At 43.1% G+C, this 27,707-nt stretch overlaps 1 protein-coding gene across 1 annotated transcript in view; it reads right to left on the bottom strand.

Moving 5' to 3' along the window:
* ADAMTS16 (ADAM metallopeptidase with thrombospondin type 1 motif 16) overlaps window positions 1–27,707 on the bottom strand; it is a 298,537-nt gene that overhangs the window by 148,646 nt on the left and 122,184 nt on the right. Inside the window, exon 10 of the mRNA XM_066579089.1 lies at window positions 1,045–1,198. Coding sequence (XP_066435186.1) covers window positions 1,045–1,198 — 154 coding nt within the window. The remainder of the gene's footprint in view (window positions 1–1,044; window positions 1,199–27,707) is intronic.

Below are 27,707 nucleotides of genomic sequence, written 5' to 3'. Positions count from 1 at the left end.
TGAGTCAGTGAGTGAGTCAGTGAGTGAGTCAGTGAGTGAGTCAGTCAGTGTGTCAGTCAGTGAGTCAGTCAGTGAGTCAGTCAGTGAGTCAGGTGAGTCAGTCAGTGAGTCAGTCAGTGAGTCAGTCAGTCAGTCAGTCAGTCAGTCAGTCAGTCAGTCAGTCAGTCAGTCAGTCAGTCAGTCAGTGAGTCAGTCAGTGAGTCAGTGAGTCAGTCAGTCAGTGAGTCAGTGAGTCAGTGAGTCAGTCAGTGAGTCAGTCAGTGAGTCAGTCAGTGAGTCAGTGAGTGAGTCAGTGAGTGAGTCAGTGAGTGAGTCAGTCAGTGTGTCAGTCAGTGAGTCAGTCAGTGAGTCAGGTGAGTCAGTCAGTGAGTCAGTCAGTGAGTCAGTCAGTGAGTCAGTCAGTGAGTCAGTGAGTCAGTGAGTCCATCATAAGATGATCTATTGAACTAGTGGATTCCGTTTTCCTGATCCCATAACAGAGCAGAAAAATTAAACCAAAAATGTGAGCGATGCCATAGAGGTGTACCGGAGTCCGAATACTATTCACTATCCGGATCAAACCGTCCTAGAATCTCCATCTGTTGGCTGCCTTGGGTAGATTGGGGCATTATCCTCTCTATAGCAACACCGCTGGTAAAGTTATTGACAACAAATCGTCAGGTAATCTTACTTGTATACTGAGTGATCTGAGTGAAATATTAGGGACATCTGCTAAATCACCATAATAATGGCGCTGCACGGATACGTCTAGGATGGTCTGTAGACTGAGTCTCAGAATGTCGTTTCTGGAAAGTCCATAAATGCAAGTTCTCCTGCTTTGCTTTGGATCTCAGACTTCCTTCAGCAATGCTACTAGTTTGAGTATATATGGGAGTTGCAGATTATGCAGGTTACTATTGATTAGCTCATTACACTGAACTAACAAGGTACGCCATTCCCCATAAGCTTTGGAACACCTATTGACCTAATACAACATGATATGGCGGACACCTCAACAAACCCTGCCGAGTATTCAGACATGGTAATGGCATGCAGTTTCCTTGCCTTTTTAAAGTCCAGCATACAGAGCTTGGCCTTCTCCCCGAACTGCCACTTGCACTGAGTGTTGGCATCATACAATTCTCCTGGAAGCTTTTCAGGATATTTATATTCCTTCCCCGGTTTAGGATCATCAGCGAGGCAAATGGCTTGAGTAGAGCTGCAAGACAAACCAGCCACTAATGCAACAAGATATCAGGTATCTACATGGTGCCCTCTTACATAAAGACAGAACTTGGAATCTCTGACTAATCTTCTTGGTAGACCTCTTTGATTTCCATGGTGCCGTGCTGGGCAGGTCTGATAAGTGGATTTACACGGCACTAATTCATGGCAGATTTTTCTGACGTGAGTTTCAATGAAAATCCATTCCAGAAATCTGCGTAGTTACCATAGATGTCTGCTGTGGATTTTCATTTGTTGCAGCCGCGGATCCTCACATGGATTTAGCCCAGTGAATGGAGCAAACACACATGTGATTTTCTTCAGACACGGATGGAATATTTAAAAAAAAAACGGAAAAACAAAAAGGGGCATGCAGCGCTCAAAGACAATCCTTCATATAGCAAATCAATAGGTAGAGGAGAACTGCAAAGTGGGTCACTTGGTATACCGGAGAGGTACATAGGCCTGGGAGAACCTCCGGCAACTACCGGCATCCTGAAATGCAGTTATCCAAGTAGGTGGTGTAGAGGTAGAGGAACGCACAATCGGATCGATGAATTAATATTTGGGGTGTTTATTGGGATTTAAGCCAATAAAAATGGATACACTAGACTAAAGTTTTGGATCAGATGGCTGTGACTGGCACTCTCATGGTGGATGTTCGCACTGGATAAGGATTCTCCATTACCCACTGAGTCATACACAAAGGCCTTCTAGACTGTCAGGTGTCATGGTGCACCCCACATATGTAGGGGCGATCCCACTAGGTGAGTCTGTTCCTGAACATTTGATTTCTTTGTATCTGGGGGGGCTGTCCTTTTTTCTGTACACCTCACATGAATAGACTATAGTGTGGATTCCTATTAAAAGCAATGGGAGTCTCTTAGACTTGGGTTTGACACAATTGGCCCAGATTCTACGGTGAGTATAGCCCGACTCAAACTGAGGACTCTTATGAGCAAGCAATGTGCTGGAAGCCGTGAGTTTGGTAAATCTATGATCACATTGCCAAACATCCTGACACTTGGTTTTCAGAAATGGATACAGACGAGAAGCGCCAACATTCTCTTCCGGCATACTGTATATCCATACTGCTGGATGATAACTGAAATGGGATCCTGCTTGACAATAAAATCGTGTCCTGCTCAGACCTGATCTTTTATTCTGTGCTGGTTAGTAATAACCAATCCAGGATCAGTAACGGTACCCATGGCAGAACTTGGTAAAGGGTCCCACTCTACATTGACCACTTGTCAAAAACAGACTTCAGAAGGCCTCTGCTCTGCTCCGGATGTCACGTCTTCCTTTCCTTTGCACCCAGTTCTACTCTTTCCATTAACCACTTCTATCAAATACTGTGATCACTAGTTGAATGGACCCCATATTCACTAGACCTCACAACAACGGCTGTGTCTGTTCACCTAGCACCATTACCTATGGACTTAAGGAACATTCATTTGTATTGTACAGCAGGACTTCAGCTGTGGCAATAGTACATGCTAGTAGAGTATACAGCTGAAGCCCTAGTACATGCTAGTAGAGTATACAGCTGAAGCCCTAGTACATGCTAGTAAAGTATACAGCTGAAGCCCCAGTAGATGCTAGTAGAGTATACAGCTGAAGCCCTAGTACATGCTAGTAAAGAATACAGCTGAAACATTAGTACATGCTAGTAGAGTATACAGCTAAAGCCCCAGTACATGCTAGTAGAGTATACAGCTGAAGCCACAGTACATGCTAGTAGAGTATACAGCTGAAGCACTAGTACATGCTAGTAGAGTATACAGCTGAAGCCCTAGTACATGCTAGTAAAGAATACAGCTGAAACATTAGTACATGCTAGTAGAGTATACAGCTGAAGCACTAGTACATGCTAGTAGAGTATACAGCTGAAGCCCCAGTACATGCTAGTAGAGTATACAGCTGAAGCCCCAGTACATGCTAGTAGAGTATACAGCTGAAGCCCCAGTACATGCTAGTAGAGTATACAGCTGAAGCCCCAGTACATGCTAGTAGAGTAAACAGCTGAAGCCCTACTACATGCTAGTAGAGTATACAGCTGAAGCCCTAGTACATGCTAGTAGAGGATACAGCTGAAGCCCTAGTACATGCTAGTAGAGTATACAGCTGAAGCACTAGTACATGCTAGTAGAGTATACAGCTGAAGCACTAGTACATGCTAGTAGAGTATACAGCTGAAGCACTAGTACATGCTAGTAGAGTATACAGCTGAAGCACTAGTACATGCTAGTAGAGTATACAGCTGAAGCACTAGTACATGCTAGTAGAGTATACAGCTGAAGCACTAGTACATGCTAGTAGAGTATACAGCTGAAGCACTAGTACATGCTAGTAGAGTATACAGCTAAAGCACTAGTACGTGCTAGTAGAGTATACAGCTGAAGCCCTAGTACATGCTAGTAGAGTATACAGCTGAAGCACTAGTACATTCTAGTAAAGAATAGCGCTGAAACATTAGTACATGCTAGTAGAGTATACAGCTGAAGCCCCAGAACATGCTAGTAGAGTATACAGCTGAAGCACTAGTACATGCTAGTAGAGTATACAGCTGAAGCACTAGTACATGCTAGTAGAGTATACAGCTGAAGCACTAGTACATCCTAGTAGAGTATACAGCTGAAGCACTAGCACATCCTAGTAGAGTATACAGCCGAAGCACAAGTACTCGCTAGTAGAGTATACAGCTGAAGCACCAGTACATGCTAGTAGAGTATACAGCTGAAGCACTAGTGAATTGCTAGTAAAGTATACAGCTGAAGAAATAGTACACGCTAGTAGAGATACAGCTGACGCACTAGTACATGCTAGTAGAATATACAGCTGAAGCACTAGTACATGCTAGTGGAGTATACAGCTAAAGCACCAGTACATAGTAGTAGAGTATACAGCTGAAGCACTAGTACATGCTAGCAGAGAATACAGCAGAAGCACTAGTACATGCTAGTAAAGTATACAGCTGAAGAAATAGTACACGCTAGTAGAGATACAGCTGACGCACTAGTACATGCTAGTAGAACATACAGCTGAAGCACTAGTACATGCTAGTGGAGTATACAGCTAAAGCACCAGTACATGCTAGTAGAGTATACAGCTAAAGCACTAGTACATGCTAGTAGAGTATACAGCTGAAGCACTAGTACATGCTAGTAGAGTATACAGCTGAAGCACTAGTACATGCTAGTAGAGTATACAGCTGAAGCACTAGTACATGCTAGTAGAGTATACAGCTGAAGCACTAGTACATGCTAGTAGAGTGTACAGCTGAAGCACTAGTACATGCTAGTAGAGTATACAGCTGAATCACTAGTACATGCTAGTAGAGTATACAGCTGAAGCACTAATACATGCTAGTAGAGTATACAGCTGAAGCACTAGTACATGCTAGTAGAGTATACAGCTGAAGCACTAGTACATCCTAGTAGAGTATACAGCCGAAGCACTAGTGCTCGCTAGTAGAGTATACAGCTGAAGCACTAGTACATGCTATTATACAGCTGAAGTACTAGTACTTGCTAGTAGAGTATACAGCTGAAGCACTAGTACATGCTAGTAGAGTATACAGCTGAAGCACTAGTACATGCTAGTAGAGTATACAGCTGAAGCACTAGTAAACCCTAGTAGAGTATACAGCTGAAGCACAAGTACACGCTAGTAGAGTATACAGCTGAAGCACTAGTACACGCTAGTAGAGTATACAGCTGAAGCAGTAGTACACGCTAGTAGAGTATACAGCTGAAGCACTAGTACACGCTAGTAGGGTATACAGCTGAAGCCCTAGTACAAGCTAGTAGAGTATACAGCTGAAGCCCTAGTACAAGCTAGTAGAGTATACAGCTGAAGCACTAGTACAAGCTAGTAGAGTATACAGCTGAAGCACTAGTACACGCTGGTAGAGTATACAGCTGAAGCACTAGTACACGCTGGTAGAGTATACAGCTGAAGCACTAGTACACGTTGGTAGAGTATACAGCTGAAGCACTAGTACACGTTGGTAGAGTATACAGCTGAAGCACTAGTACACGCTGGTAGAGTATACAGCTGAAGCACTAGTACATGCTAGTAGAGTATACAGCTGAAGCACTAGTACATGCTAGTAAAGTATACAGCTCTACATTGTACAGCAGGCCTTCAGCTGACGCACTAGTACATGCTAGTAAAGTATACAGCTGAAGCGCTAGTACATGCTAGTAGAGTATACAGCTCTACATTGCACTGCAGTACTTCAGCTGAAGCGCTAGTACATCCTAGTAGAGTATACAGCTGAAGCACTGGTACATGCTAGTAGAGTATACAGCTGAAGCACTAGTACATGCTAGTAGAGTATACAGCTGAAGTACTAGCACATGCCAGCAGAGTATACAGCTGAAGCACTAGTACATGCTAGTAGAGTATACAGCTAAAGCCCTAGTACATGCTAGAAGAGTACACAGCTGAAGCGCTAGTACATGCTAGTAGAGTATACAGCTAAAGCCCTAGTACACGCTGGTAGAGTATACAGCTGAAGCACTAGTGCATGCAAGTAAAGTATACAGCTGAAGCACTAGTACACGCTGTTAGAGTATACAGCTCTACATTGCACTGCAGTACTTCAGCTGAAGCGCTAGTACATCCTAGTAGAGTATACAGCTGAAGCACTAGTACACGCTGGTAGAGAATACAGCTGAAGTACTAGTACATGCTAGCAGAGTATACAGCTGAAGAGCTAATACATGCTAGTAGGGTATACAGCTGAAGCACAAGTACACGCTAGTAGAGTATACAGCTGAAGCACTAGTACACGCTAGTAGAGTATACAGCTGAAGCACAAGTACACGCTAGTAGAGTATACAGCTGAAGCACTAGTACACGCTAGTAGAGTATACAGCTGAAGCACTAGTACACGCTAGTAGAGTACACAGCTGAAGCACTAGTACTCGCTGGTAGAGTGTACAGCTGTAGCACTAGTACATGCTAGTAGAGTATACAGCTGAAGCGCTAATACATGCTAGTAGAGTATACAGCTGAAGCACTAGTCCATGCTAGTAGAGTATACAGCTGAAGCCCTAGTACACGCTAGTAAAGAATACAGCTGAAGCACTAGTACACGCCGGTAGAGTATATAGCTGAAGCACTAGTACATGCTAGTAGAGTATATAGCTGAAGCGCTAATACATGCTAGTAGAGTATACAGCTGAAGCACTAGTACACGGTAGTAGAGTACACAGCTGAAGCGCTAATACACGCTAGTAGAGTATACAGCTGAAGCACTAGTACATGCTAGTAGAGTACACAGCCGAAGCACTAGTACACGCTGGTAAAGTATATAGCTGAAGCACTAGTACATGCTAGTAGAGTATACAGCTGAAGCACTAGTACATGCTAGAAGAGTATACAGGTGAAGCGCTAGTACATGCTAGTAGAGTATACAGCTGAAGCACTAGTACACGGTAGTAGAGTACACAGCTGAAGCGCTAATACACGCTAGTAGAGTATACAGCTGAAGCACTAGTACATGCTAGTAGAGTACACAGCCGAAGCACTAGTACACGCTGGTAAAGTATATAGCTGGAGCACTAGTACATGCTAGTAGAGTATACAGCTGAAGCACTAGTACATGCTAGTAGAGTATACAGGTGAGGCGCTAGTACATGCTAGTAGAGTATACAGGTGAAGCGCTAGTACATGCTAGTAGAGTATACAGCTCTACATTGCACTGCAGTACTTCAGCTGAAGGGCTAGTACATCCTAGTAGAGTATACAGCTGAAGCACTAGTACATGCTGGTAGAGTATACAGCTCTACATTGCACTGCAGTACTTCAGCTGAAGGGCTAGTACATTCTAGTAGAGTATACAGCTGAAGCACTAGTACTCGCTAGTAGAGTATACAGTTGAAGCACTAGTACCTGCTAGTATACAGCTGACTATCTAGTACATGCTAGTAGAGTACACAGCTGAAGCCCTAGTACATGCTAGTAAAGTATACAGCTGAAGCACAAGTACATGCTAGTAGAGTATACAGCTGAAGCACTAATACATGCTAGTAGAGTATACAGCTGAAGCACTAGTACATGCTAGTAGAGTATACAGCTCTACATTGCACTGCAGTACTTCAGCTGAAGCCCTAGTACATCCTAGTAGAGTATACAGCTGAAGCACTAGTACATGCTAGTATACAGCTGAATATCTAGTACATGCTAGTAGAGTACACAGCTGAAGCACAAGTACATGCTAGTAAAGTATACAGCTGAAGCACAAGTACATGCTAGTAAAGTATACAGCTGAAGCACTAGTACATGCTAGTAGAGTATACAGCTGAAGCACTAGTACATGCTAGTAGAGTATACAGCTGAAGCACTAATACATGCTAGTAGAGTATACAGCTGAAGCACTAATACATGCTAGTAGAGTATACAGCTGAAGCACAAGTACACACTAGTAGAGTATACAGCTGAAGCACTAGTACACGCTAGTAGAGTATACAGCTGAAGCACTAGTACACGCTAGGAGAGTATACAGCTGAAGCACTAGTACACGCTAATAGAGTATACAGCTGAAGCACTAGTACACGCTAGTAGAGTATACAGCTGAAGCACTAGTACACGCTAGTAGAGTATACAGCTGAAGCACTAGTACACGCTAGTAGAGTATACAGCTGTAGCCCAAGTACAAGCTAGTGGAGTATACAGCTGAAGCACTAGTACACACTAGTAGAGTATACAGCTGTAGCACTAGTACACGCTGGTAGAGTATACAGCTGGAGTACTAGAACATGCTAGTAGAGTATACAGCTGAAGCACTAGTACACGCTGGTAAATTATACAGCTGAAGCACTGGTACACGCTGGTAGAGTATACAGCTGAAGCACTAGTACACGCTGGTAGAGTATACAGCTGAAGCACTAGTACACGCTGGTAGAGTATACAGCTGAAGCACTAGTACACGCTGGTAGAGTATACAGCTGAAGCACTAGTACACGCTGGTAGAGTATACAGCTGAAGCACTAGTACACGCTGGTAGAGTATACAGCTGAAGCACTAGTGCACGCTGGTAGAGTATACAGCTGAAGCACTAGTACATGCTAGTAGAGTATACAGATGAAGAACTAGTACATGCTAGTAGAGTATACAGCTGAAGCACTAGTACATGCTAGTAGAGTATACAGCTCTACATTGCACTGCAGTACTTCAGCTGAAGCGCTAGTACATCCTAGTAGAGTATACAGCTGAAGCATTAGTACACGCTAGTAGAGAATACAGCTGAAGTACTAGTACACGCTAGCAGAGTATACAGCTGAAGAGCTATTACATGCTAGTAGGGTATACAGTTGAAGCACAAGTACACGCTAGTAGAGTATACAGCTGAAGCACTAGTACACGCTAGTAGAGTATACAGCTGAAGCACTAGTACACGCTAGTAGAGTACACAGCTGAAGCACTAGTACACGCTGGTAGAGTATACAGCTGAAGCACTAGTACACGCTGGTAGAGTATACAGCTGAAGCACTAGTACACGCTGGTAGAGTATACAGCTGAAGCACTAGTGCACGCTGGTAGAGTATACAGCTGAAGCACTAGTACATGCTAGCAGAGTATACAGCTGAAGCACTGGTACATGCTAGTGGAGTATACAGCTGAAGCACTAGTACATGCTAGTAGAGTATATAGCTGAAGCACTAGTACATGCTAGTAAAGTATACAGCTCTACATTGCACTGCAGTACTTCAGCTGAAGCGCTAGTACATCCTAGTAGAGTATACAGCTGAAGCACTGGTACATGCTAGTAGAGTATACAGCTGAAGCACTAGTACATGCTAGTAGAGTATACAGCTGAAGCACTAGTACATGCTAGTAGAGTATACAGCTGAAGCACTAGTACATGCTAGTAGAGTACACAGCTGAAGCGCTAGTACATGCTAGTAGAGTATACAGCTGAAGCACTAGTACATACTAGTAGAGTATACAGCTGAAGTACTAGCACATGCCAGCAGAGTATACAGCTGAAGCACTAGTACAAGCTAGTAGAGTATACAGCTAAAGCCCTAGTACATGCTAGAAGAGTACACAGCTGTAGCGCTAGTACATGCTAGTAGAGTATACAGCTGAAGCACTAGTACACGCTGGTAGAGTATACAGCTGAAGCACTAGTGCACGCTGGTAGAGTATACAGCTGAAGCACTAGTGCACGCTAGCAGAGTATACAGCTGAAGCACTGGTACATGCTAGTGGAGTATACAGCTGAAGCACTAGTACATGCTAGTAGAGTATATAGCTGAAGCACTAGTACATGCTAGTAAAGTATACAGCTCTACATTGCACTGCAGTACTTCAGCTGAAGCGCTAGTACATCCTAGTAGAGTATACAGCTGAAGCATTAGTACACGCTAGTAGAGAATACAGCTGAAGTACTAGTACACGCTAGCAGAGTATACAGCTGAAGTACTAGTACACGCTAGCAGAGTATACAGCTGAAGAGCTAATACATGCTAGTAGGGTATACAGTTGAAGCACAAGTACACGCTAGTAGAGTGTACAGCTGAAGCACTAGTACACGCTAGTAGAGTACACAGCTGAAGCACTAGTACACGCTGGTAGAGTATACAGCTGAAGCGCTAGTACATGCTAGTAGAGTATACAGGTGAAGCACCAGTACATGCTAGTAGAGTATACAGCTGAAGCACTAGTACATCCTAGTAGAGTATACAGCTGAAGCACTAGTACATGCTAGCAGAGTATACAGCTGAAGCACTAGTACATGCTAGTAGAGATACAGCTGTAGCACTAGTACATGCTAGTAGAGTATACAGCTGAAGCCCTAGTACACGCTAGTAGAGAATACAGCTGAAGCACTAGTATACGCTGGTAGAGTATACAGCTGAAGCACTAGTACACGCTGGTAAAGTATATAGCTGAAGCACTAGTACATGCTAGTAGAGTATATAGCTGAAGCGCTAATACACGCTAGTAGAGTATACAGCTGAAGCACTAGTACACGCTAGTAGAGTACACAGCCGAAGCACTAGTACACGCTGGTAAAGTATACAGCTGAAGCACTAGTACATGCTAGTAGAGTATACAGCTGAAGCACTAGTACATGCTAGTAGAGTATACAGGTGAAGCACTAGTACATGCTAGTAGAGTATACAGGTGAAGCGCTAGTACATGCTAGTAGAGTATACAGCTCTACATTGCACTGCAGTACTTCAGCTGAAGGGCTAGTACATCCTAGTAGAGTATACAGCTGAAGCACTAGTACATGCTAGTAGAGTATACAGCTCTACATTGCACTGCAGTACTTCAGCTGAAGGGCTAGTACATCCTAGTAGAGTATACAGCTGAAGCACTAGTACTCGCTAGTAGAGTATACAGTTGAAGCACTAGTACCTGCTAGTATACAGCTGACTATCTAGTACATGCTAGTAGAGTACACAGCTGAAGCACAAGTACATGCTAGTAAAGTATACAGTTGAAGCACAAGTACATGCTAGTAAAGTATACAGCTGAAGCACTAGTACATGCTAGTAGAGTATACAGCTGAAGCACTAATACATGCTAGTAGAGTATACAGCTGAAGCACTAGTACATGGAAGTAGAGTATACAGCTGAAGCACTAGTACATGCTAGTAGAGTACACAGCTGAATCACTAGTACATGCTAGTATACAGCTGAATCACTAGTACATGCTAGTAGAGTATACAGCTGAAGCACTAGTAAACGCTGGTGGAGTATACAGCTGAAGCACTAGTACATGGTAGTAGAGTATACAGCTGAAGAACTAGTACATGGTAGTAGAGTATACAGCTGAAGTACTAGTAAAAGCTAGTAGCGTATACAGCTGAAGCACCAGTACATGCTAGTAGAGTATACAACTGAAGCACTAGTACCTGCTAATAGAGTATGCTGCTGAAGCACTAGTACATGCTAGTAGAGTATACAGCTGAAGCACTATTACATGCTAGTAGAGTATACAGCTGAAGCACTATTACATGCTAGTAGTGTATACAGCTGAAGCACTATTACATGCTAGTAGTGTATACAGCTGAAGCACAAGTACATGCTAGTAGAGTATACAGCTCTACATTGCACTGCAGTACTTCAGCTGAAGCCCTAGTACATCCTAGTAGAGTATACAGCTGAAGCACTAGTACATGCTAGTATACAGCTGAATCACTAGTACATGCTAGTAGAGTATACAGCTGAATCACTAGTACATGCTAGTAGAGTATACAGCTGAAGCACTAGTACATGCTAGTGGAGTATACAGCTGAAGAACTAGTACATGGTAGTAGAGTATACAGCTGAAGAACTAGTACATGGTAGTAGCGTACACAGCTGAAGCACCAGTACATGCTAGTAGAGTATACAGCTGAAGCACTAGTACAGGCTAGTAGAGAATACAGCTGAAGCACTAGTCCATGCTAGTAGAGTATACAGCTGAAGCACTATCCATGCTAGTAGAGTATACAGCTGAAGCACTAGTCCATGCTAGTAGAGTATACAGCTGAAGCACTAGTCCATGCTAGTAGAGTATACAGCTGAAGCACTAGTCCATGCTAGTATAGTATACAGCTGAAGCACTAGTCCATGCTAGTATAGTATACAGCTGAAGCACTAGTCCATGCTAGTATAGTATACAGCTGAAGCACTAGTCCATGCTAGTAGAGTATACAGCTGAAGCACTAGTACATGCTAGTATAGTATACAGCTGAAGCACTAGTCCATGCTAGTAGAGAATTCAGCTGAAGCACTAGTACATGCTAGTAGAGTATACAGCTGAAGCACTATTACATGCTAGTAGAGTATACAGCTGAAGCACTATTACATGCTAGTAGTGCATACAGCTGAAGCACTATTACATGCTAGTAGTGTATACAGCTGAAGCACAAGTACATGCTAGTAGAGTATACAGCTCTACATTGCACTGCAGTACTTCAGCTGAAGCCCTAGTACATCCTAGTAGAGTATACAGCTGAAGCACTAGTACATGCTAGTATACAGCTGAATCACTAGTGCATGCTAGTATACAGCTGAATCACTAGTACATGCTAGTATACAGCTGAATCACAAGTACATGCTAGTATACAGCTGAATCACTAGTACACGCTAGTAGAGTATACAGCTGAAGCACAAGTACACGCTAGTAGAGTATACAGCTGAAGCACTAGTACACGCTAGTAGAGTATACAGCTGAAGCACTAGTACACGCTAGTAGAGTACACAGCTGAAGCACTAGTACACGCTGGTAGAGTGTACAGCTGTAGCACTAGTACATGCTAGTAGAGTATACAGCTGAAGCGCTAATACATGCTAGTAGAGTATACAGCTGAAGCACTAGTCCATGCTAGTAGAGTATACAGCTGAAGCCCTAGTACACGCTAGTAAAGAATACAGCTGAAGCACTAGTACACGCCGGTAGAGTATATAGCTGAAGCACTAGTACATGCTAGTAGAGTATATAGCTGAAGCGCTAATACATGCTAGTAGAGTATACAGCTGAAGCACTAGTACACGGTAGTAGAGTACACAGCTGAAGCGCTAATACACGATAGTAGAGTATACAGCTGAAGCACTAGTACATGCTAGTAGAGTACACAGCCGAAGCACTAGTACACGCTGGTAAAGTATATAGCTGAAGCACTAGTACATGCTAGTAGAGTATACAGCTGAAGCACTAGTACATGCTAGTAGAGTATACAGGTGAAGCGCTAGTACATGCTAGTAGAGTATACAGCTGAAGCACTAGTACACGGTAGTAGAGTACACAGCTGAAGCGCTAATACACGCTAGTAGAGTATACAGCTGAAGCACTAGTACATGCTAGTAGAGTATACAGCTGAAGCACTAGTACATGCTAGTAGAGTACACAGCCGAAGCACTAGTACACGCTGGTAAAGTATATAGCTGAAGCACTAGTACATGCTAGTAGAGTATACAGGTGAAGCGCTAGTACATGCTAGTAGAGTATACAGGTGAAGCGCTAGTACATGCTAGTAGAGTATACAGCTCTACATTGTACTGCAGTACTTCAGCTGAAGGGCTAGTACATCCTAGTAGAGTATACAGCTGAAGCACTAGTACATGCTAGTAGAGTATACAGCTCTACATTGCACTGCAGTACTTCAGCTGAAGGGCTAGTACATTCTAGTAGAGTATACAGCTGAAGCACTAGTACTCGCTAGTAGAGTATACAGTTGAAGCACTAGTACCTGCTAGTATACAGCTGACTATCTAGTACATGCTAGTAGAGTACACAGCTGAAGCCCTAGTACATGCTAGTAAAGTATACAGCTGAAGCACAAGTACATGCTAGTAGAGTATACAGCTGAAGCACTAATACATGCTAGTAGAGTATACAGCTGAAGCACTAGTACATGCTAGTAGAGTATACAGCTGAAGCACTAGTACATGCTAGTAGAGTATACAGCTCTACATTGCACTGCAGTACTTCAGCTGAAGCCCTAGTACATCCTAGTAGAGTATACAGCTGAAGCACTAGTACATGCTAGTATACAGCTGAATATCTAGTACATGCTAGTAGAGTACACAGCTGAAGCACTAGTACATGCTAGTAAAGTATACAGCTGAAGCACAAGTACATGCTAGTAAAGTATACAGCTGAAGCACAAGTACATGCTAGTAAAGTATACAGCTGAAGCACTAGTACATGCTAGTAGAGTATACAGCTGAAGCACTAGTACATGCTAGTAGAGTATACAGCTGAAGCACTAATACATGCTAGTAGAGTATACAGCTGAAGCAAAAGTACACACTAGTAGAGTATACAGCTGAAGCACTAGTACACGCTAGTAGAGTATACAGCTGAAGCACTAGTACACGCTAGGAGAGTATACAGCTGAAGCACTAGTACACGCTAATAGAGTATACAGCTGAAGCACTAGTACACGCTAGTAGAGTATACAGCTGAAGCACTAGTACACGCTAGGAGAGTATACAGCTGAAGCACTAGTACACGCTAGTAGAGTATACAGCTGTAGCCCAAGTACAAGCTAGTGGAGTATACAGCTGAAGCACTAGTACACACTAGTAGAGTATACAGCTGTAGCACTAGTACACGCTGGTAGAGTATACAGCTGGAGTACTAGAACATGCTAGTAGAGTATACAGCTGAAGCACTAGTACACGCTGGTAAATTATACAGCTGAAGCACTAGTACACGCTGGTAAAGTATACAGCTGAAGCACTAGTACACGCTGGTAGAGTATACAGCTGAAGCACTAGTACACGCTGGTAGAGTATACAGCTGAAGCACTAGTACACGCTGGTAGAGTATACAGCTGAAGCACTAGTACACGCTGGTAGAGTATACAGCTGAAGCACTAGTACACGCTGGTACAGTATACAGCTGAAGCACTAGTACACGCTGGTAGAGTATACAGCTGAAGCACTAGTGCACGCTGGTAGAGTATACAGCTGAAGCACTAGTACATGCTAGTAGAGTATACAGATGAAGAACTAGTACATGCTAGTAGAGTATACAGCTGAAGCACTAGTACATGCTAGTAGAGTATACAGCTGAAGCACTAGTACATGCTAGTAGAGTATACAGCTCTACATTGCACTGCAGTACTTCAGCTGAAGCGCTAGTACATCCTAGTGGAGTATACAGCTGAAGCATTAGTACACGCTAGTAGAGAATACAGCTGAAGTACTAGTACACGCTAGCAGAGTATACAGCTGAAGAGCGATTACATGCTAGTAGGGTATACAGCTGAAGCACTAGTACACGCTAGTAGAGTATACAGCTGAAGCACTAGTACACGCTAGTAGAGTACACAGCTGAAGCACTAGTACACGCTGGTAGAGTATACAGCTGAAGCACTAGTACACGCTGGTAGAGTATACAGCTGAAGCACTAGTACATGCTAGTAGAGTATACAGCTGGAGAACTAGAACGTGCTAGTAGAGTATACAGCTGAAGCACCAGTACATGCTAGTAGAGTATACAGCTGAAGCACTAGTACATCCTAGTAGAGTATACAGCTGAAGCACTAGTACATGCTAGCAGAGTATACAGCTGAAGCACTAGTACATGCTAGTAGAGATACAGCTGCAGCACTAGTACATGCTAGTAGAGTATACAGCTGATGCCCTAGTACACGCTAGTAGAGTATACAGCTGAAGCACTAGTACACGCTGGTAGAGTATACAGCTGAAGCACTAGTGCACGCTGGTAGAGTATACAGCTGAAGCACTAGTACATGCTAGCAGAGTATACAGCTGAAGCACTGGTACATGCTAGTGGAGTATACAGCTGAAGCACTAGTACATGCTAGTAGAGTATATAGCTGAAGCACTAGTACATGCTAATAAAGTATACAGCTCTACATTGCACTGCAGTACTTCAGCTGAAGCGCTAGTACATCCTAGTAGAGTATACAGCTGAAGCACTGGTACATGCTAGTAGAGTATACAGCTGAAGCACTAGTGCATGCTAGTAGAGTATACAGCTGAAGCACTAGTACATGCTAGTAGAGTATACAGCTGAAGCACTAGTACATGCTAGTAGAGTACACAGCTGAAGCGCTAGTACATGCTAGTAGAGTATACAGCTGAAGCACTAGTACATACTAGTAGAGTATACAGCTGAAGTACTAGCACATGCCAGCAGAGTATACAGCTGAAGCACTAGTACAAGCTAGTAGAGTATACAGCTAAAGCCCTAGTACATGCTAGAAGAGTACACAGCTGTAGCGCTAGTACATGCTAGTAGAGTATACAGCTGAAGCACTAGTGCACGCTGGTAGAGTATACAGCTGAAGCACTAGTACATGCTAGCAGAGTATACAGCTGAAGCACTGGTACATGCTAGTGGAGTATACAGCTGAAGCACTAGTACATGCTAGTAGAGTATATAGCTGAAGCACTAGTACATGCTAGTAAAGTATACAGCTCTACATTGCACTGCAGTACTTCAGCTGAAGCGCTAGTACATCCTAGTAGAGTATACAGCTGAAGCATTAGTACACGCTAGTAGAGAATACAGCTGAAGTACTAGTACACGCTAGCAGAGTATACAGCTGAAGTACTAGTACACGCTAGCAGAGTATACAGCTGAAGTACTAGTACACGCTAGCAGAGTATACAGCTGAAGAGCTAATACATGCTAGTAGGGTATACAGTTGAAGCACAAGTACACGCTAGTAGAGTGTACAGCTGAAGCACTAGTACACGCTAGTAGAGTACACAGCTGAAGCACTAGTACACGCTGGTAGAGTATACAGCTGAAGCGCTAGTACATGCTAGTAGAGTATACAGCTGGAGAACTAGAACGTGCTAGTGGAGTATACAGCTGAAGCACCAGTACATGCTAGTAGAGTATACAGCTGAAGCACTAGTACATCCTAGTAGAGTATACAGCTGAAGCACTAGTACATGCTAGCAGAGTATACAGCTGAAGCACTAGTACATGCTAGTAGAGATACAGCTGTAGCACTAGTACATGCTAGTAGAGTATACAGCTGAAGCCCTAGTACACGCTAGTAGAGAATGCAGCTGAAGCACTAGTATACGCTGGTAGAGTATACAGCTGAAGCACTAGTACACGCTGGTAAAGTATATAGCTGAAGCACTAGTACATGCTAGTAGAGTATATAGCTGAAGCGCTAATACACGCTAGTAGAGTATACAGCTGAAGCACTAGTACATGCTAGTAGAGTATACAGCTCTACATTGCACTGCAGTACTTCAGCTGAAGGGCTAGTACATCCTAGTAGAGTATACAGCTGAAGCACTAGTACTCGCTAGTAGAGTATATAGTTGAAGCACTAGTACCTGCTAGTATACAGCTGACTATCTAGTACATGCTAGTAGAGTACACAGCTGAAGCACAAGTACATGCTAGTAAAGTATACAGCTGAAGCACTAGTACATGCTAGTAGAGTATACAGCTGAAGCACTAATACATGCTAGTAGAGTATACAGCTGAAGCACTAGTACATGGAAGTAGAGTATACAGCTGAAGCACTAGTACATGCTAGTAGAGTACACAGCTGAATCACTAGTACATGCTAGTATACAGCTGAATCACTAGTACATGCTAGTAGAGTATACAGCTGAAGCACTAGTAAACGCTGGTGGAGTATACAGCTGAAGCACTAGTACATGGTAGTAGAGTATACAGCTGAAGTACTAGTAAAAGCTAGTAGCGTATACAGCTGAAGCACCAGTACATGCTAGTAGAGTATACAACTGAAGCACTAGTACCTGCCAATAGAGTATGCTGCTGAAGCACTAGTACATGCTAGTAGAGTATACAGCTGAAGCACTATTACATGCTAGTAGAGTATACAGCTGAAGCACTATTACATGCTAGTAGTGTATACAGCTGAAGCACTATTACATGCTAGTAGAGTATACAGCTCTACATTGCACTGCAGTACTTCAGCTGAAGCCCTAGTACATCCTAGTAGAGTATACAGCTGAAGCACTAGTACATGCTAGTATACAGCTGAATCACTAGTACATGCTAGTAGAGTATACAGCTGAATCACGAGTACATGCTAGTAGAGTATACAGCTGAAGCACTAGTACATGCTAGTGGAGTATACAGCTGAAGAACTAGTACATGGTAGTAGAGTATACAGCTGAAGAACTAGTACATGGTAGTAGCGTATACAGCTGAAGCACCAGTACATGCTAGTAGAGTATACAGCTGAAGCACTAGTACAGGCTAGTAGAGAATACAGCTGAAGCACTAGTCCATGCTAGTAGAGAATACAGCTGAAGCACTAGTCCATGCTAGTAGAGTATACAGCTGAAGCACTATCCATGCTAGTAGAGTATACAGCTGAAGCACTATCCATGCTAGTAGAGTATACAGCTGAAGCACTAGTCCATGCTAGTAGAGTATACAGCTGAAGCACTAGTCCATGCTAGTAGAGTATACAGCTGAAGCACTAGTCCATGCTAGTATAGTATACAGCTGAAGCACTAGTCCATGCTAGTATAGTATACAGCTGAAGCACTAGTCCATGCTAGTATAGTATACAGCTGAAGCACTAGTCCATGCTAGTAGAGTATACAGCTGAAGCACTAGTACATGCTAGTATAGTATACAGCTGAAGCACTAGTCCATGCTAGTAGAGAATTCAGCTGAAGCACTAGTACATGCTAGTAGAGTATACAGCTGAAGCACTATTACATGCTAGTAGAGTATACAGCTGAAGCACTATTACATGCTAGTAGTGCATACAGCTGAAGCACTATTACATGCTAGTAGTGTATACAGCTGAAGCACAAGTACATGCTAGTAGAGTATACAGCTCTACATTGCACTGCAGTACTTCAGCTGAAGCCCTAGTACATCCTAGTAGAGTATACAGCTGAAGCACTAGTACATGCTAGTATACAGCTGAATCACTAGTGCATGCTAGTATACAGCTGAATCACTAGTACATGCTAGTATACAGCTGAATCACTAGTACATGCTAGTATACAGCTGAATCACTAGTACACGCTAGTAGAGTATACAGCTGAAGCACAAGTACACGCTAGTAGAGTATACAGCTGAAGCACTAGTACACGCTAGTAGAGTATACAGCTGAAGCACTAGTACACGCTAGTAGAGAATACAGCTGAAGCACTAGTACACGCTAGTAGAGTACACAGCTGAAGCACTAGTACACGCTGGTAGAGTGTACAGCTGTAGCACTAGTACATGCTAGTAGAGTATACAGCTGAAGCGCTAATACATGCTAGTAGAGTATACAGCTGAAGCACTAGTCCATGCTAGTAGAGTATACAGCTGAAGCCCTAGTACACGCTAGTAAAGAATACAGCTGAAGCACTAGTACACGCCTGTAGAGTATATAGCTGAAGCACTAGTACATGCTAGTAGAGTATATAGCTGAAGCGCTAATACATGCTAGTAGAGTATACAGCTGGAGCACTAGTACACGGTAGTAGAGTACACAGCTGAAGCGCTAATACACGCTAGTAGAGTATACAGCTGAAGCACTAGTACATGCTAGTAGAGTACACAGCCGAAGCACTAGTACACGCTGGTAAAGTATATAGCTGAAGCACTAGTACATGCTAGTAGAGTATACAGCTGAAGCACTAGTACATGCTAGTAGAGTATACAGGTGAAGCGCTAGTACATGCTAGTAGAGTATACAGCTGAAGCACTAGTACACGGTAGTAGAGTACACAGCTGAAGCGCTAATACACGCTAGTAGAGTATACAGCTGAAGCACTAGTACACGCTAGTAGAGTACACAGCCGAAGCACTAGTACACGCTGGTAAAGTATATAGCTGAAGCACTAGTACATGCTAGTAGAGTATACAGCTGAAGCACTAGTACATGCTAGTAGAGTATACAGGTGAAGCGCTAGTACATGCTAGTAGAGTATACAGGTGAAGCGCTAGTACATGCTAGTAGAGTATACAGCTCTACATTGTACTGCAGTACTTCAGCTGAAGGGCTAGTACATCCTAGTAGAGTATACAGCTGAAGCACTAGTACATGCTAGTAGAGTATACAGCTCTACATTGCACTGCAGTACTTCAGCTGAAGGGCTAGTACATTCTAGTAGAGTATACAGCTGAAGCACTAGTACTCGCTAGTAGAGTATACAGTTGAAGCACTAGTACCTGCTAGTATACAGCTGACTATCTAGTACATGCTAGTAGAGTACACAGCTGAAGCCCTAGTACATGCTAGTAAAGTATACAGCTGAAGCACAAGTACATGCTAGTAGAGTATACAGCTGAAGCACTAATACATGCTAGTAGAGTATACAGCTGAAGCACTAGTACATGCTAGTAGAGTATACAGCTCTACATTGCACTGCAGTACTTCAGCTGAAGCCCTAGTACATCCTAGTAGAGTATACAGCTGAAGCACTAGTACATGCTAGTATACAGCTGAATATCTAGTACATGCTAGTAGAGTACACAGCTGAAGCACTAGTACATGCTAGTAAAGTATACAGCTGAAGCACAAGTACATGCTAGTAAAGTATACAGCTGAAGCACAAGTACATGCTAGTAAAGTATACAGCTGAAGCACTAGTACATGCTAGTAGAGTATACAGCTGAAGCACTAGTACATGCTAGTCGAGTATACAGCTGAAGCACTAGTACATGCTAGTAGAGTATACAGCTGAAGCACTAATACATGCTAGTAGAGTATACAGCTGAAGCACAAGTACACACTAGTAGAGTATACAGCTGAAGCACTAGTACACGCTAGTAGAGTATACAGCTGAAGCACTAGTACACGCTAGGAGAGTATACAGCTGAAGCACTAGTACACGCTAATAGAGTATACAGCTGAAGCACTCGTACACGCTAGTAGAGTATACAGCTGAAGCACTAGTACACGCTAGTAGAGTATACAGCTGAAGCACTAGTACACGCTAGTAGAGTATACAGCTGTAGCCCAAGTACAAGCTAGTGGAGTATACAGCTGAAGCACTAGTACACACTAGTAGAGTATACAGCTGTAGCACTAGTACACGCTGGTAGAGTATACAGCTGGAGTACTAGAACATGCTAGTAGAGTATACAGCTGAAGCACTAGTACACGCTGGTAAATTATACAGCTGAAGCACTAGTACACGCTGGTAGAGTATACAGCTGAAGCACTAGTACACGCTGGTAGAGTATACAGCTGAAGCACTAGTGCACGCTGGTAGAGTATACAGCTGAAGCACTAGTACATGCTAGTAGAGTATACAGATGAAGAACTAGTACATGCTAGTAGAGTATACAGCTGAAGCACTAGTACATGCTAGTAGAGTATACAGCTCTACATTGCACTGCAGTACTTCAGCTGAAGCGCTAGTACATCCTAGTAGAGTATACAGCTGAAGCATTAGTACACGCTAGTAGAGAATACAGCTGAAGTACTAGTACACGCTAGCAGAGTATACAGCTGAAGAGCTATTACATGCTAGTAGGGTATACAGTTGAAGCACAAGTACACGCTAGTAGAGTATACAGCTGAAGCACTAGTACACGCTAGTAGAGTATACAGCTGAAGCACTAGTACACGCTAGTAGAGTACACAGCTGAAGCACTAGTACACGCTGGTAGAGTATACAGCTGAAGCACTAGTACACGCTGGTAGAGTATACAGCTGAAGCACTAGTACATGCTAGTAGAGTATACAGCTGGAGAACTAGAACGTGCTAGTAGAGTATACAGCTGAAGCACCAGTACATGCTAGTAGAGTATACAGCTGAAGCACTAGTACATCCTAGTAGAGTATACAGCTGAAGCACTAGTACATGCTAGCAGAGTATACAGCTGAAGCACTAGTACATGCTAGTAGAGATACAGCTGTAGCACTAGTACATGCTAGTAGAGTATACAGCTGATGCCCTAGTACACGCTAGTAGAGTATACAGCTGAAGCACTAGTACACGCTGGTAGAGTATACAGCTGAAGCACTAGTGCACGCTGGTAGAGTATACAGCTGAAGCACTAGTACATGCTAGCAGAGTATACAGCTGAAGCACTGGTACATGCTAGTGGAGTATACAGCTGAAGCACTAGTACATGCTAGTAGAGTATATAGCTGAAGCACTAGTACATGCTAGTAAAGTATACAGCTCTACATTGCACTGCAGTACTTCAGCTGAAGCGCTAGTACATCCTAGTAGAGTATACAGCTGAAGCACTGGTACATGCTAGTAGAGTATACAGCTGAAGCAATAGTACATGCTAGTAGAGTATACAGCTGAAGCACTAGTACATGCTAGTAGAGTATACAGCTGAAGCACTAGTACATGCTAGTAGAGTACACAGCTGAAGCGCTAGTACATGCTAGTAGAGTATACAGCTGAAGCACTAGTACAAGCTAGTAGAGTATACAGCTAAAGCCCTAGTACATGCTAGAAGAGTACACAGCTGTAGCGCTAGTACATGCTAGTAGAGTATACAGCTGAAGCACTAGTACACGCTGGTAGAGTATACAGCTGAAGCACTAGTGCACGCTGGTAGAGTATACAGCTGAAGCACTAGTACATGCTAGCAGAGTATACAGCTGAAGCACTGGTACATGCTAGTGGAGTATACAGCTGAAGCACTAGTACATGCTAGTAGAGTATATAGCTGAAGCACTAGTACATGCTAGTAAAGTATACAGCTCTACATTGCACTGCAGTACTTCAGCTGAAGCGCTAGTACATCCTAGTAGAGTATACAGCTGAAGCATTAGTACACGCTAGTAGAGAATACAGCTGAAGTACTAGTACACGCTAGCAGAGTATACAGCTGAAGTACTAGTACACGCTAGCAGAGTATACAGCTGAAGTACTAGTACACGCTAGCAGAGTATACAGCTGAAGAGCTAATACATGCTAGTAGGGTATACAGTTGAAGCACAAGTACACGCTAGTAGAGTGTACAGCTGAAGCACTAGTACACGCTAGTAGAGTACACAGCTGAAGCACTAGTACACGCTGGTAGAGTATACAGCTGAAGCGCTAGTACATGCTTGTAGAGTATACAGCTGGAGAACTAGAACGTGCTAGTAGAGTATACAGCTGAAGCACCAGTACATGCTAGTAGAGTATACAGGTGAAGCACTAGTACATGCTAGTAGAGTATATAGCTGAAGCGCTAATACACGCTAGTAGAGTATACAGCTGAAGCACTAGTACACGCTAGTAGAGTACACAGCCGAAGCACTAGTACACGCTGGTAAAGTATACAGCTGAAGCACTAGTACATGCTAGTAGAGTATACAGGTGAAGCACTAGTACATGCTAGTAGAGTATACAGGTGAAGCACTAGTACATGCTAGTAGAGTATACAGGTGAAGCGCTAGTACATGCTAGTAGAGTATACAGCTGAAGCACTAGTCCATGCTAGTAGAGTATACAGCTGAAGCACTAGTCCATGCTAGTATAGTATACAGCTGAAGCACTAGTCCATGCTAGTATAGTATACAGCTGAAGCACTAGTCCATGCTAGTATAGTATACAGCTGAAGCACTAGTCCATGCTAGTAGAGTATACAGCTGAAGCACTAGTACATGCTAGTATAGTATACAGCTGAAGCACTAGTCCATGCTAGTAGAGAATTCAGCTGAAGCACTAGTACATGCTAGTAGAGTATACAGCTGAAGCACTATTACATGCTAGTAGAGTATACAGCTGAAGCACTATTACATGCTAGTAGTGCATACAGCTGAAGCACTATTACATGCTAGTAGTGTATACAGCTGAAGCACAAGTACATGCTAGTAGAGTATACAGCTCTACATTGCACTGCAGTACTTCAGCTGAAGCCCTAGTACATCCTAGTAGAGTATACAGCTGAAGCACTAGTACAAGCTAGTAGAGTATACAGCTAAAGCCCTAGTACATGCTAGAAGAGTACACAGCTGTAGCGCTAGTACATGCTAGTAGAGTATACAGCTGAAGCACTAGTACACGCTGGTAGAGTATACAGCTGAAGCACTAGTGCACGCTGGTAGAGTATACAGCTGAAGCACTAGTACATGCTAGCAGAGTATACAGCTGAAGCACTGGTACATGCTAGTGGAGTATACAGCTGAAGCACTAGTACATGCTAGTAGAGTATATAGCTGAAGCACTAGTACATGCTAGTAAAGTATACAGCTCTACATTGCACTGCAGTACTTCAGCTGAAGCGCTAGTACATCCTAGTAGAGTATACAGCTGAAGCATTAGTACACGCTAGTAGAGAATACAGCTGAAGTACTAGTACACGCTAGCAGAGTATACAGCTGAAGTACTAGTACACGCTAGCAGAGTATACAGCTGAAGTACTAGTACACGCTAGCAGAGTATACAGCTGAAGAGCTAATACATGCTAGTAGGGTATACAGTTGAAGCACAAGTACACGCTAGTAGAGTGTACAGCTGAAGCACTAGTACACGCTAGTAGAGTACACAGCTGAAGCACTAGTACACGCTGGTAGAGTATACAGCTGAAGCGCTAGTACATGCTTGTAGAGTATACAGCTGGAGAACTAGAACGTGCTAGTAGAGTATACAGCTGAAGCACCAGTACATGCTAGTAGAGTATACAGGTGAAGCACTAGTACATGCTAGTAGAGTATATAGCTGAAGCGCTAATACACGCTAGTAGAGTATACAGCTGAAGCACTAGTACACGCTAGTAGAGTACACAGCCGAAGCACTAGTACACGCTGGTAAAGTATACAGCTGAAGCACTAGTACATGCTAGTAGAGTATACAGGTGAAGCACTAGTACATGCTAGTAGAGTATACAGGTGAAGCACTAGTACATGCTAGTAGAGTATACAGGTGAAGCGCTAGTACATGCTAGTAGAGTATACAGCTGAAGCACTAGTCCATGCTAGTAGAGTATACAGCTGAAGCACTAGTCCATGCTAGTATAGTATACAGCTGAAGCACTAGTCCATGCTAGTATAGTATACAGCTGAAGCACTAGTCCATGCTAGTATAGTATACAGCTGAAGCACTAGTCCATGCTAGTAGAGTATACAGCTGAAGCACTAGTACATGCTAGTATAGTATACAGCTGAAGCACTAGTCCATGCTAGTAGAGAATTCAGCTGAAGCACTAGTACATGCTAGTAGAGTATACAGCTGAAGCACTATTACATGCTAGTAGAGTATACAGCTGAAGCACTATTACATGCTAGTAGTGCATACAGCTGAAGCACTATTACATGCTAGTAGTGTATACAGCTGAAGCACAAGTACATGCTAGTAGAGTATACAGCTCTACATTGCACTGCAGTACTTCAGCTGAAGCCCTAGTACATCCTAGTAGAGTATACAGCTGAAGCACTAGTACATGCTAGTATACAGCTGAATCACTAGTGCATGCTAGTATACAGCTGAATCACTAGTACATGCTAGTATACAGCTGAATCACTAGTACATGCTAGTATACAGCTGAATCACTAGTACATGCTAGTATACAGCTGAATCACTAGTACACGCTAGTAGAGTATACAGCTGAAGCACTAGTACACGCTAGTAGAGTATACAGCTGAAGCACTAGTACACGCTAGTGGAGTATACAGCTGAAGCACTAGTACACGCTAGTGGAGTATACAGCTGAAGCACTAGTACATGGTAGTAGAGTATACAGCTGAAGAACTAGTACATGGTAGTAGCGTATACAGCTGAAGCACCAGTACATGCTAGTAGAGTATACTGCTGAAGCACCAGTACATGCTAGTTGAGTATACTGCTGAAGCACCAGTACATGCTAGTAGAGTATACTGCTGAAGCACCAGTACATGCTAGTAGAGTATACTGCTGAAGCACCAGTACATGCTAGTAGAGAATACAGCTGAAGCACTAGTCCATGCTAGTAGAGTATACAGCTGAAGCACTATCCATGCTAGTAGAGTATACAGCTGAAGCACTAGTCCATGCTAGTCGAGTATACAGCTGAAGCACTAGTCCATGCTAGTATAGTATACAGCTGAAGCACTATTCCATGCTAGTATAGTATACAGCTGAAGCACTACTCCATGCTAGTATAGTATACAGCTGAAGCACTAGTACATGCTAGTATAATATACAGCTGAAGCACTAGTCCATGCTAGTATAGTATACAGCTGAATCACTAGTCCATGCTAGTAGAGTATACAGCTGAAGCGCTAATACATGCTAGTAGAGTATACAGCTGAAGCACTAGTACACGGTAGTAGAGTATACAGCTGAAGCGCTAATACACGCTAGTGGAGTATACAGCCGAAGCACTAGTACACGGTGGTAGAGTACACAGCCGAAGCACTAGTACATGCTGGTAGAGTACACAGCTGAAGAACTAGTACATGCTAGTAGAATATACAGCTGAAGCACTAGTACATGGTAGTAGAGTATACAGCTGAAGCACTAGTACATGCTAGTAGAGTATACAGCTCTACATTGCACTGCAGTACTTCAGCTGAAGCGCTAGTACATCCTAGTAGAGTATACAGCTGAAGCATTAGTACACGCTAGTAGAGAATACAGCTGAAGTACTAGTACACGCTAGCAGAGTATACAGCTGAAGAGCTATTACATGCTAGTAGGGTATACAGTTGAAGCACAAGTACACGCTAGTAGAGTATACAGCTGAAGCACTAGTACACGCTAGTAGAGTATACAGCTGAAGCACTAGTACACGCTAGTAGAGTACACAGCTGAAGCACTAGTACACGCTGGTAGAGTATACAGCTGAAGCACTAGTACACGCTGGTAGAGTATACAGCTGAAGCACTAGTACATGCTAGTAGAGTATACAGCTGGAGAACTAGAACGTGCTAGTAGAGTATACAGCTGAAGCACCAGTACATGCTAGTAGAGTATACAGCTGAAGCACTAGTACATCCTAGTAGAGTATACAGCTGAAGCACTAGTACATGCTAGCAGAGTATACAGCTGAAGCACTAGTACATGCTAGTAGAGATACAGCTGTAGCACTAGTACATGCTAGTAGAGTATACAGCTGATGCCCTAGTACACGCTAGTAGAGTATACAGCTGAAGCACTAGTACACGCTGGTAGAGTATACAGCTGAAGCACTAGTGCACGCTGGTAGAGTATACAGCTGAAGCACTAGTACATGCTAGCAGAGTATACAGCTGAAGCACTGGTACATGCTAGTGGAGTATACAGCTGAAGCACTAGTACATGCTAGTAGAGTATATAGCTGAAGCACTAGTACATGCTAGTAAAGTATACAGCTCTACATTGCACTGCAGTACTTCAGCTGAAGCGCTAGTACATCCTAGTAGAGTATACAGCTGAAGCACTGGTACATGCTAGTAGAGTATACAGCTGAAGCAATAGTACATGCTAGTAGAGTATACAGCTGAAGCACTAGTACATGCTAGTAGAGTATACAGCTGAAGCACTAGTACATGCTAGTAGAGTACACAGCTGAAGCGCTAGTACATGCTAGTAGAGTATACAGCTGAAGCACTAGTACAAGCTAGTAGAGTATACAGCTAAAGCCCTAGTACATGCTAGAAGAGTACACAGCTGTAGCGCTAGTACATGCTAGTAGAGTATACAGCTGAAGCACTAGTACACGCTGGTAGAGTATACAGCTGAAGCACTAGTGCACGCTGGTAGAGTATACAGCTGAAGCACTAGTACATGCTAGCAGAGTATACAGCTGAAGCACTGGTACATGCTAGTGGAGTATACAGCTGAAGCACTAGTACATGCTAGTAGAGTATATAGCTGAAGCACTAGTACATGCTAGTAAAGTATACAGCTCTACATTGCACTGCAGTACTTCAGCTGAAGCGCTAGTACATCCTAGTAGAGTATACAGCTGAAGCATTAGTACACGCTAGTAGAGAATACAGCTGAAGTACTAGTACACGCTAGCAGAGTATACAGCTGAAGTACTAGTACACGCTAGCAGAGTATACAGCTGAAGTACTAGTACACGCTAGCAGAGTATACAGCTGAAGAGCTAATACATGCTAGTAGGGTATACAGTTGAAGCACAAGTACACGCTAGTAGAGTGTACAGCTGAAGCACTAGTACACGCTAGTAGAGTACACAGCTG

This window comes from Eleutherodactylus coqui, chromosome 9, assembly GCF_035609145.1.
Source record: "Eleutherodactylus coqui strain aEleCoq1 chromosome 9, aEleCoq1.hap1, whole genome shotgun sequence".
Lineage (NCBI taxonomy): Eukaryota > Metazoa > Chordata > Amphibia > Anura > Eleutherodactylidae > Eleutherodactylus > Eleutherodactylus coqui.
Note: the sequence above shows the minus strand (reverse complement) of the source record. Positions and strands in the feature narration are given on the sequence as shown.